The sequence below is a fragment of the Sander lucioperca genome, chromosome 5, assembly GCF_008315115.2.
Source record: "Sander lucioperca isolate FBNREF2018 chromosome 5, SLUC_FBN_1.2, whole genome shotgun sequence".
Lineage (NCBI taxonomy): Eukaryota > Metazoa > Chordata > Actinopteri > Perciformes > Percidae > Sander > Sander lucioperca.
In genome coordinates, this window is record NC_050177.1 from 30434447 (window position 1) to 30446887 (window position 12441).

The window sequence follows — 12441 nt, forward strand, 5'->3', positions numbered from 1 at the left end:
ATAGACCTTAGTGGTCCCCTAATGACCTCATAAAGGGAAGATTATAAATACCTTTTTGTCTTTCACACAGCAAAGCTATATGAGTAATCTTGGTTCTACAGAATATAAAAATAGAAACTAAATAGTGTTTTTACCTCTGAACCCGGGACGGCGGAGCAAACACTCCATATTTGGGCAGGCAGCTGAAGTAGCGGACTCCAAACACAGAGCCGTCGTGTTTTCCTGTCGCCTGATCCAGCTCGATACCAAACCAGTAACCTGCAGGGACACAAGCAGCTCAGGTCACACCTGCTTAAAATCTTCACTGACGGGTGGAAACTGTCACTTTCTCAAAGTCTACAGCGAGAAGAAGAAGTAAGGTTGAAGCCCAGCAGACAGACCTGGAGCAAAGTCTGTCTTTCCGTAGAAGCGGACGATGCCGTGTTTCTGTCCAGCCACCAGAACCTGATCTCCAACTTCCACGTTCATTCCCTCGGGGTCCAGACTGGCGACCGACAACTTCTTTTTTTGAGCTGAGGACGCACAGCAGACACACATACTGTACCACAAAGATTCACAACGAATTTGTCAATGTATAATGGATTTAACGTTTGACATTAGAGCCCGACCGATAAAGGATTTTTAAGGCCGATATCGATACAAATATGTGGTGATTTAAAAATCCGATATATCAGCCGATATATATATATATATATTTTTTTTTTTAAATCCAGAAACGTGTAACAAAACATAAACAGATTTCCCTATCATTAGTTATTTGTAATCCTGACTAAAATAATATGATAATTCAGTTTAAAAATAAACTTCATCAAAATATATTAAAGTTCTGATAAATAAAATGTATAAAAATACAAACTTAAGATATGAAAGTTAAAGTCCTTTGAATTAAAATAATAACAACAAAAAACCAGAGTTGCCAACAGAGACATTGTAGAGCGCCCTCGAGTGGACAAACTATGCAACGCCAACACTCAGAACATGGATGATGTTAGCCTAGAAATCTAGACCACCCTAGCGGCAGCAAATGTAATTTGCAGCCAGGGTCGTCTAGCAACTCTCCGTTGACTTATGAGCTGGAAAAACCAAACTCTGGTCAGGCCAATCACATCGTGAATAGAGTCGGTGGGCGGGGCTTAACATAATGACGGCAGAGTTGCGATGGTTCCCCGTGAATTCCCTGCTACTTGAAAACAAAGAAGATGGCCGCTGCTGCTGGTGAACAGCGGTCTTTGGAGTCGGCTTTGGCCGCGACTCTGGAAGACTTGGAGTTCAGCTTTTCTTTGAGAAAAGAACAAAGAACGACACTGAAGTCATTCTTAAAAAAGGAAGATGTGTTCAGAGTTTAAAGTTGAATCTATCAACTAGCGTTGCTCTGATTGGTTGGAGAGCTATCCTATTGGTGCAGAGGGAATTTGAAAGACAACCGTTGATCCCGCCCCTCGGATTGAGCCCTGCCAACGGTGAGTTCCCAGACCCAACATCTTGATATGGGTCTGGCTGGTCAGGCTAGGTTGAAGGGTGTTTTGTCCATTTTTATTTTATTTTTTAAATATTTATTTATCGGCCATTATAAATGCCGATACCGATAGTTTGGAAAATGCCTAATATCGGCCCACCGATATATCGGTCTGGCTCTATTTGACATTTTCTAATCTTCCAGAAACACAGACCCTGTCAGAGCTCTGGTATACCTTTCTCTCTCTGCTTCTCCTTCTTCTCTTTCTCCTTCTTGGTCTTTCCGGCGAGGCGGGAGGCCAGGTCCATGCGGGGTGTTCGCGGGGTCGAGGTAACGGATGAAGGCGCCTGATCCACAGCTTTGGAAATCTTTGACACCGGGGCAAAAATCCCTGCAGGGCAGAGAAGGACAAACACATTGAAGCCTCAAAGCCAAGCAGACACAGATACAGCTGCAAAGATGAATGGATTAGTTGTCAACTACTAAATTAATCACCAACTATTTTGATAATGGATTCATCTGTTTGAGTCACAAGAGTACAAATCCTCTGATTCCAGCTTTATAACCCTTTGAACTCTGCAACGGAAACGGTCCGCTATGCTCGTTTTTATGAGCAGGGTGTCAAGCCGCTTAATCTGCAATAGAATGGCGTCACGCGGACGCAGTTTTATGACGTCATTACGAGCATACGATGTGATGACGTGAAAGACCGAAGTCTTAGCTTTCTGCTGCAAAAACAATAAATAATCTAGCTGTTATGGTTTTCATTTTAGTTCGATTTAAACACGATCAAGGAAACAACGTCCATTCTCTAAGGGTTAAATGTGAATATTTTCTAGTTTCTTCGCTGCTCTGTGACAGTAAATTGAATACATTTGAGTTGTGGAACTCACTGAGGACCACCATTTATTGCAAAGGTCATCACACCACAAGCTTATCATAGAAAATGCAATTTCTTGCAAAAAAAAAACGTGTGAATGCTCAATGCTGAAAAGTGGGTGAGTGAAGAAACTAGAAGCTGGAATGAGAGAATGTAGAGGAAAAAGGAAATATCCAAGGCACTCTCCTTCAAAATTACTTTAAAAGCCTTTATTTTACTGGCTATTTCATGATAGCAAATTTAAAAAACATTGGGAGAAGCAACCCACACGTAGTGGCACTGACAGCCTTCTTCAGGGTGAGAATGGAAAGAGAGAAATTTGACTTTTTTCCTTAAAAACTGACTCAAACCAAATTAGTTCATTATCAAAATAGTTGGCGATGAATTTCATAGTTGTCAACTAATCAATCTAATCTTTGCAGCTCTGAGGTCGGCTACACACTTAGCTGCGAGGCGTGAGCGTGGCGTGAGCGTGGCGTGTCCGTTTTTATTTCGGCTCCCATGGTAACAGGTTAGAGTTTGCACACTGCCTGCGTGACATGCACGTCTCAGGCGCGTCTCAGGCGCGGCTCGAGTTGCACCGAAAACGCGTGCATGCTAGAAACGGAACCGACGCCTATTTTTCACGCGACACGCAAGCGTGTTGGAAGCGTTTCCAGGCAACATAGAACACGAAAAGATGTTTATATGTCATTTTGACACGAATGCATTTAGTAAATGACATGTTGATGTTTGAAAGTCTCTAGGTTTTGATATTAATGCAGATATAAATGTAATTTAAAAAAATAATAATAATAATTGATTTTCAAATATTGCACCTGTCAATACAGAACCAAATATTCTGGAGCCTATTTTGCCGTCAATACTGCCGACGTTGTCTTTGCTGTAATCAAATCAGTATATATTTATGTTTAACATGAAGTATACTACTGCTTCAGTGCAGTTTATCAATGGAAAACATCCATGTGTACAGACAAGGCTAGCAGCAGCAGAATTTCCGCATCAGACACATTTCTGGTGTGCAAAGACATAGAAAATGCCACGCAGTCGTCACGCAACTGACACGCAACAAAAACGCCACACTCACACCACGCAACCAGCGTGTAGCCGGCGTACTCCATCATCCTGTTTGAGTCGGTGACTTGCTCACAGGCACTATGGCAGCAACTGTTACCTAGTTTCGGAGGGCAGATGAAGTAGCGGACGCCGCCCACGCTGCCGTCGTTCTTCCCCTCGGGCTCGTCCAGCTCCACGCCGACCCACTGACCGCTGGCGAACTCTGTGGTTCCACAAAACCTCAGAGTGCCGGGCTGAGAAAGAGACACAGAGATAGAGATCTGAAGTTAGAGCTGAAATCTCTCCCAGGACGGACACATGACTGCCGACGTCTGTTAGCTGGTTAGGTTTGCATGGAAGCAGATAGTCCAGGGCCGGCCAGTGGCATAGGCAGTATAGGCAAATGTTAGGGAGGCCAGCAGTGCAAATGAGTAAAGAAAAGTTAAAAATAATAACAAACAAATGATAAAAAGCATCAAACTATTTGGAAAAAAGGCCAAAAATGACACAAAAAATGTAACAATTACATCAAAAGTGACAAAGGAGTCTTAAAAAAAGACAAACATTTTGGGAAAGCATCCAAAATGTCAAAAAAAAACATTGAAAAAGCAAAAAGAACATTGAAAATAACAGAAATGTTGAAATAGCACCAAAAACATTGGGCAAAAAATGCTATAAATGTATGAAAAAAGCAACTTAAGCATCTGAAATATTGCCTAGGGCACCAGATTGGTTAGGGCCAGCGCTGAGATAGTCAGAGTGTCTGCTGCTGTGTTTTATAAAAAGGGGAAAGGGTTTTAATTTGTCATGTAACAGGAAGAGAAGGTGTCGTAAGAGTGGTGCAGTCAGTTCAGTTCAGTCTACGTTCCAGCGTAGCGGCGCCCGGTCCAACCAACCTGTTGGAGCTTTGCAGCCGTGCTGTCGTCTCCGCTCTGGTCTCTCTGGAGCTACACAGCGGGAACACACACTGTTCAGAGCTACACAGCGGGAACACACACTGTTCAGAGCTACACAGCGGGAACACACACTGTTCAGAGCTACACAGCGGGAGCACACACTGTTCAGATGCTGCATTCCAGGCATCCCATAATTCGTGTTTTCACCACCTTCTGCCTGTGAAAGTGCCCTGGAACGGCGGTCACCTTACTACTCGTGAACTCGTACCGGATCGTTGTACTCCCAGTTACAGTTTTTGACGTCACACACACATAAACAACAATGGCGCCCCCTGTTGATGCTGTACAGACGCCAGTGATTAACGGTAAGAAATAGAAATAAATAGACATAAATAGGTAATAATAAGTAATTCCGCACATTGTAATCAAAAAAATACACATACAATTGTTTACTACTACAGGTTATGTTTATTAAATGAAGCCCAAAATATGTCGCTGACTAGAAATCGTTAGTATCAGCTAGTGCTAGCTAACGTCAACGTTAGGTAGCCGCTAGCTAACTAGCTAACACTAGCTAGAAAGGCTTGTCATAACTTACGGGCTAAAAATTATGTCTGGAACGCAGCAAGAACTCACACAGCGGGAACACACACTGTTCAGAGCTCACACAGCATGAAGGTGTGACGGACAAACTGGCAGCCAGCACCCAAAACAAGTCAAGTATCCACCTTTCATACTGTACTTTTAGGGAAAGGTTGTCTAAGGGGCCATCCACACGGAGACGATGTTTAGCATCGTTTGGGCCGATCGTCCACACAAATCCAGTAAACGCACTGCCTGAAAACGCACTTTTGCCTGGTCCCAGGGTGAAAAAATTCGAAAACGGCTCCCTTTTGGCTTCGTTTGGACGGCGAAGCCGCATACTTATCGTATCGATGATGTCATCGCCACACCCCTCGACCTCTTACCCGCGGCCACTGACACACACGACCGCGGTGAAGCTATAAGCGAGCATATCTTCATGGTCAAACAAGCTCACTTCATCTAAATACTTATAAAAATAAATAAATAAAATAAATGTCTCTGCTCCCTGACACTTCCCTCTGCTCTGCCGGTCCTGGATTCTACACAAGATATATTGCTAACGTTACGTTAACGTTAGCTGCTATGGTTATCTGTTTACAAAGTGGAAGTAGACAACTTATCAACTAGCTAGCTATATGTCTGCTTATCAACTCCTTGAACGGATTATAGTAACTTTAAGCACGGCTTATTGTAGAAAGGCTACTGCAAGACGTGTAGATTATCAAAAAGACATTGGATCATTGATGTTTGTTTGACTGACAATGTTAGCTAGTTAGCAGATCTAACGTTAGCGCGCTAACGTTAGCTCTGCCAGCTAGCGCGCTGCAATCATGTCCGATGGCAGACAGAATTGCAAAATAAAAAGCAATCCAACAGCACATTATAAAATGTAAACAAAGACACGTTTTCTTGCGGAGGCCTTTATAAAATGAGCAGAGGTGAAAGTTATTATAGTCCACGAATGTATTAAGAGAACGTTAGTCTAGCTAGTCATGTTATGATGGGAAGTGGAAGTGACGATGCTCTTCTTCTCCGTATTTTGGTGAATTTCTGTAGCAGAAACAGCGCCGCCTATAGGCCTGTAATATGAAGTAGCGCGTTGAGTCATTTACAAATGGATCCGTTTGGACGCTAATATTCTTGAAACGAACCCAGGGAAGACGGGTAAAAAAAAAGATCGCTTTGGTACGTGTGGACGTGGCCTAAAAGTTGATGCCGTTTTCCTCGTTGAAACGCATTTCACGTCTTGCCCCTCTTTTCACCTAAACCCATCGGTGTCGCCAGGCGTCGTCATTTTTCCGTGGGCTTCAGCCCCAAATGTTTTGACCTTAGCCCTGGATGTAATTTCACACGCAGGCAACACAAAGTTTAGGTGCGCCATAATATGGCTACAGTCTCTTTGAAGTTCCCGTGACACGACGGTAACCCTCTATGGTCCAGTCTCAAACCCACAAAGCTCTAAAGCAGGAGCGTCAAACTCAACTTCTCTACGGGCCGCACAGGAAAAAGAGAATCACATCGAGGGCCAGACATTATAGTTTATTGACATGCTTTTATTTCATCGAAAAAGGTAAATATGCCGAGATTGTCGAAAAAAGTGCCAAAAATGTTAGAAAATAGCACCGGAAATGTCAGGAATAGTGTAAAAAATGAGGGAAAGGGCGCCCGTGTAGCTCAGTTGGTAGAGCGCGCGCCCATATATAGAGGTTCACTCCTCGATGCAGCGGCCGCGGGTTCGACTCCGACCTGCAGGCCTTTGCTGCAGGTCGTTCCCCCTCTCTATCCCCTTTCATGTCTACTGCTGTCCTGTCAAAAAAAGGCCTAAAATGCCCCAAAAAATTATCTTAAAGATCCATTGTGTAATTTTTTGAGTTGATTCTTAGCAAAACCCCCTTTGTTCTTTCACAAATATGTGCTCATTCATGTGTAATTACTTCCACCAACTAATCAAAGTATTCTCGTACGCGTAGAATCTGACATGTCTTGTCATGTCTAGTTTTACTTTCTGTGTTTCCCGCCTCTGTTGATTGTCCTGCCCCGCCCTGATGTGTTTCACCTGTCGTATCACCTGTCCCTCATTTGTTCATTACCTCGTGTATTTAACCTCTGTGTTCCCTTTACCTCTTGATGGATTGTTTTGTATCCATTTGTGTGCGTGTGTGTCCGTTGCCTTGTCTTTGTGAGTTTTCCCTCGGAGTTTTTCACTGTTCTTTTCCAGTCCCTGTACTGCCACTTTTTGCTATCATTAAATCATCACGCTCAAACCATCCCCTGCCTGCCTGCCTCTCTCTGCATTTGGGTCCACTATCCCATACTTGTAACATAAATGCTACCAAAATAATGTCAAACTATTATTACACTGGAAGGAACCCTCACGGACGAAGTCGTACTTCTTGGAATAATTCGGCCACCGTAGGAGTTAAAACACGCTCGGAATGGGAGGGGGTAGAAAGTAATATTCAGTTGGTTGTCATGTACACATTCACCGCTACATGGGAGAAATTCTTACACAATGTAGCTTTAAAAATTACGGAAAGAGTGCCAAAAACATTGGAAAAAGCCACACGACTGTTGGAAAAAGCGACAAAGTAGGCTGACAAAAATTTATTGTGAACCTAAACTGATTTGCAGGCCAGATCGAAGTTTGCAAGGGGCTGGATTTGGCCCACGGGCCTTGAGTTTGACACGTCCTCTAAAGCCATCTCACCATCTAACCTCTGCGGTACTGGAAAAAGTAGACAGCCTAGAGTACAATCTACTAACCCAGTCTTTAACCAGAAATATTTAATTTTTTTAATTTATTTTATTAAAACAGGGACAATGCACAAGTTAACATTAACCTTGTATAAGAACAAGGAGAGATGTAATGTACCAGGTTGTAGCACAAGAGCTATTTTCCGCCCGTAGTCCCTTGGCATGTATGTATGTTGCATGGAACACATACAACATACATGCATGTTATTTTGGGGCATTTTGGTTGAAAAAAACCCATATTTCTGAAACAAATAAACTTTCAAAACGGGTCAAGTTTGACCCAAGGACAACTCTTTCTACCTCTGGCGTTAAAATCCCCTTAACACACGTTCTCCCATTTGTCTGTCTAGGGCATTTTGCGGAAAGAATAATATCGCCTCTGACCTTCATCTCATCCACCATCACGCGCTCGCCGAGCTTCAGCCCCAGCGAGGTCAGCATCAGGTTTCCGGGGATGTTGTCGTAGTTGGCCAGCGTGGCTCGGGGAAGGTTGCAGCTCAGAGGGACGGCGTCCAGCAGCAGCTGCTTCAGCTCTTTGGCCACCATGGCGGCCTCCGCCTTGTCCAGACTCATATCCATCGGGTCGGGAACTACCTCGCCGGGAACCTGGCCCTTATCGTTCTGCAGAGAGAAGAAGCAGATCGCAGCTTCGTTAGCTTTCAATTTTACTACGTTGCTCTAAAGTTGTATGTGATGAATAAGAAGACAGCTTTTGTGTTTCTGTCTTTTTGAACAGAGGAACGGAGTTCATGTCCTGAAGAAGTTAAGGAGAAAACACAGGACTTTCACCCAGGAAACAGGTGTTAATGTCCTGAAGAAGTTAAGGAGAAAACACAAGACTTTCACCCAGGAAACAGGCGTTCATGTCCTGAAGAAGTTAAGGAGAAAACACGAGACTTTCACCCAGGAAACAGGTGTTCATGTCCTGAAGAAATTAAGGAGAAAACACGAGACTTTCACCCAGGAAACAGGTGTTCATGTCCTGAAGAAGTTAAGGAGAAAACACAAGACTTTCACCCAGGAAACAGGTGTTCATGTCCTGAAGAAGTTAAGGAGAAAACACGAGACTTTCACCCAGGAAACAGGTGTTCATGTCCTGAAGAAGTTAAGGAGAAAACACAGGACTTTCACCCAGGAAACAGGTGTTAATGTCCTGAAGAAGTTAAGGAGAAAACACAAGACTTTCACCAGGAAACAGGTGTTAATGTCCTGAAGAAGTTAAGGAGAAAACACAGGACTTTCACCAGGAAACAGGTGTTAATGTCCTGAAGAAGTTAAGGAGAAAACACAGGACTTTCACCAGGAAACAGGCGTTCATGTCCTGAAGAAGTTAAGGAAAAAATACAAGACTTTCACCCAGGAAACAGGTGTTCATTTCCCAGGAGTACTACTTAAGGGAACCGGTGTTTTAACCCAAACCATAATCTTTTTTCCAATCTTAACTAGCCGTTTTGGTGTCTAAACTTTACTGTCTTCGCAGACGCTCACTTTTGGTCGGATAAACTCAACTGTAACGGCCGCTGAAAGGCAGTATTGGGCAAGTTACTTCCAAAATGTAATACATTATAGATTACTAGTTACTGTCATTTGAGAGTAATAAGTTACATTACAATATTACTGTCTATGAATTGTAATGCTTTACACTACTTTTGCGTTACTTTTGAGTTACTTTCACCAAAATAACAGCGGAAGTTGGACTTGGCAGGTAGCTTGTGAATTTCACCACCGGATCAATAAAGTCTCCTCTTTATCCACTTTAATACATCATAGATTATTCATAATATTTTGTATAATTAATATGAATATGCAAAGTAACTAAAGCTAAAAAAATAGAGACGTAAAACATACAATAGGCAAGTAGGAGAAAATGAAAATACTCAATTAAAAATACCTTACAGTTGTATTGAAGTACAGCATTGTTACTTTCCACGGCTGATAAAATGCAATGGTATTTACGTGTAGCAAGACACAACATTAATTCCCGACATTTTTCTATCTGTCAGCAGCTCGAACACACTGCTGTCCGAGTGTATGTATGAATGTAACTGTACAGACCGCTAAACTTAACTGTCATATGACCGGCAGGCCGTTGCCGTAATTTCGTTGGATATGATATGGAGCTCAGCGTAAATTCTTGCAGGAAGACTTCTAAACTTAATCACATTAAGCACAGCTAGTAGAGGCGTTCACTTTTATTTTAACCAATCAGAAGCGGCCTTGAATTTCACGAGCCAATCCCAGCATGACATCCCTGTTTTAAACCTGTCTCTCTCTCTCTCTGCTTGCTCAGTTGTCATTTCAGGCTAAGAGCACCACCCTCCTCCTCCTCCCCTTGCTCCTCCGGTCTTCATCTTGCACGGCTCCCTGGTTCCTCCTCCGGCAAGACGGCCGTCGGCTCCTCGGTTCGGTCTTCGGGTTCCTCACACCGCCATCGGTGTCTAGACTCCATCGGGGGATCAGCTTCTGGCTTTCTAACCCCCTAATTATATATCATTTCATAATGATGGAGTCTAATCTCCAAAGACTGTACATGTCCTATCATGCATTCGTACAATAAATATTTGCATATCTGCAATGAAGTCTCTCCTGATTGAAATTAATTGTTGTGCATGAGTTTTTAAAACAAAACAAAGTGTTTTTACCCGGACGATGGGGCTGGCTCCGTGCTCGAGCAGACATTTGACGGCTCCCAGACAGAGGTTGGAGGCAGCGATGTGGAGCGCCGTGCCGTAGTGGAAATCACTGCAGGTGGAGTTCAGCACTGGGGAGAAGAAGGAGGAGGACGACACGTGTTATTCTGAAATCCCTCCATTCCTGAGCTGTGTGTGTGTGTGTGTGTGTGTGTGTGTGTGTGTGTGTGTGTGTGTGTGTGTGTGTGTGTGTGTGACTGTATGTATCAACATTTTTATCCATTTTAGACTATGGAGACCTGTTGTACATGAATGCTTCTGCTAAATGTCTCCACAAGATTGATATTGCATATCACGCTTCTCTGCGGTTCATTACTAATTGCAAGGTCTTGACCCATCACTGTGAACTGTATTCCCGAGTGGGATGGCCTTCTTTGTCCTCCAGGAGGCTGGGTCACTGGTATACTTTCATTTATAAGGCCATGCTTGGTCTTTTGCCTTCCTACATCTGTAATTTAATCTCACGGAGGAGTGTTGGCTCTCACTGTTTGCGTTCGAATGATCTTTTGTTGCTCGCTGTTCCACTTGCCCGTACAGAATTGGGAAAAAGGGCTTTTGTTCACTCAGCCCCCCACACATGGAACATGTTGCAAAAAGACTGGAAATTGACTGAATTACTTTCATTGAACGCTTTTAAGTCCAGATTGAGAGCATTTGAGTCGATTCTTTGTAATTGTTTCTCATAATGTATATGTAATCGTATTGTATGTTTATAACTTTTTTGCTGCTTCTTGGCCAGGACTCCCTTGAAAAAGAGGTTTTTAATCTCAATGGGACTTTTTTTTTTTCCTGGTTAAATAAAGGTTAAATAAAAAATAAAAATGTGTGTGTGTGTGTGTGTGACTGTATGTATGTGTGTGGTGTGTTTGTGACTGTGTGTGTGTGTGTGTGTGTGACTGTGTGTGATTGAGTGTGTGCGTGTGTGGCGTGCGTGGGCGTGCGTGTGTGTGTGCATGGCGTGCGTGTGCTTGCGTGCCTTTGTGTGTGTGTGTGTGTGTGTGTGTGTGTGTGTGTGTGTGTGTGTGTGTGAGTCTATGTGACTGTGTGTGTGTGTGTGTGTGAGACTGTGTGTGTGTTTGTGTGACTGTGTGTGACTGTGTGTGTGTGTGTGTGTGTGTGTGTGTGAGACTGTGTGTGTGTTTGTGTGACTGTGTGTGACTGTGTGTGTGTGTGTGTGTGTGTGTGTGTGTGTGTGAGACTGTGTGTGTGTGTGTGTGTGTGTGTGTGTGTGTGTGTATGACTGTGTGTGTGTTTGTGGTGTGTGACTGTGTGTGTGCGTGCACGTGCGTGTGCACGTGCGTGTGCACGTGCGTGTGCAAGTGCGTGTGCGTGTACCTCTGGGTTTGGTGCCTTTGAGCAGGACCCGGATCAGTTCTGGGACGTCAAAGTAAGCGGCGTAGTGCAGAGCGTTCATGTTGGTCCAGCGGCTCCTCAGACTCACGTCGGCGCCCAGAGCGATCAGCTGGCTGCTGAGACGCAGCGCGGCCGTCGGATCGCCTGCACACACAATACCATACGATCAGTAAACACTAAAACTCTAAACTAAAAGTACACACAGAGTAAGACAACAATTACATATCGTACAAAAGATGAAAACACATCAACAGCCAGAGCAAAGAAACATGTTTCATGGTATCCTGGGATCCAGACACTGATTCTGGTTTAGCAACAGCCCTCATCTTTAAAAGAGTTCCTGAGGCCGTTGTGTCTAAACGAAAGGACTCTAAATCGCCTGTTAGAAGGCAAACGTTGGTATTCGTAGTTTAAAGTGCTCATATTATGCTCATTTTCAGGTTCATAATTGTATTTAGAGGTTGTATCAGAATAGGTTTGGATTGTTTAATTTTCAAAAAACATATTTTAGTTGTACTGCACATTGCTGCAGCTCCTCTTTTCACCCTGTGTTGAGCTCTCTGTTTTAGCTACAGAGTGAGACCTCTCACTGCTGTAACATCTTTGTTGGCAGTCGCACATGCTCAGTAGCTAGGTAAGGACTACTAGCCAGTCAGAAGCAGAGTATGAGGGCGTGCTGACAGTAGCTAGGTAAGGACTACTAGCCAGTCAGAAGCAGAGTATGAGGACGTGCTGACAGTTCCTAGGTAAGGACTACTAGCCAGTCAGAAG

At 43.6% G+C, this 12441-nt stretch overlaps 1 protein-coding gene across 2 annotated transcripts in view; it reads right to left on the reverse strand.

Moving 5' to 3' along the window:
* Positions 1 to 12441, reverse strand: part of clip3 (CAP-GLY domain containing linker protein 3) — a 38346-nt gene that overhangs the window by 8341 nt on the left and 17564 nt on the right. Inside the window, exons 5-12 of one of the 2 annotated variants that reach the window (XM_031304068.2) lie at positions 11653 to 11814; positions 10270 to 10388; positions 8012 to 8248; positions 4289 to 4339; positions 3511 to 3646; positions 1692 to 1847; positions 381 to 512; positions 135 to 258 (exon numbers count right to left, since the gene is read on the reverse strand). In XM_031304068.2, coding sequence (XP_031159928.1) covers positions 135 to 258; positions 381 to 512; positions 1692 to 1847; positions 3511 to 3646; positions 4289 to 4339; positions 8012 to 8248; positions 10270 to 10388; positions 11653 to 11814 — 1117 coding nt within the window. The remainder of the gene's footprint in view (positions 1 to 134; positions 259 to 380; positions 513 to 1691; positions 1848 to 3510; positions 3647 to 4288; positions 4340 to 8011; positions 8249 to 10269; positions 10389 to 11652; positions 11815 to 12441) is intronic. The other variant, XM_031304069.2, reaches the window with a different exon arrangement.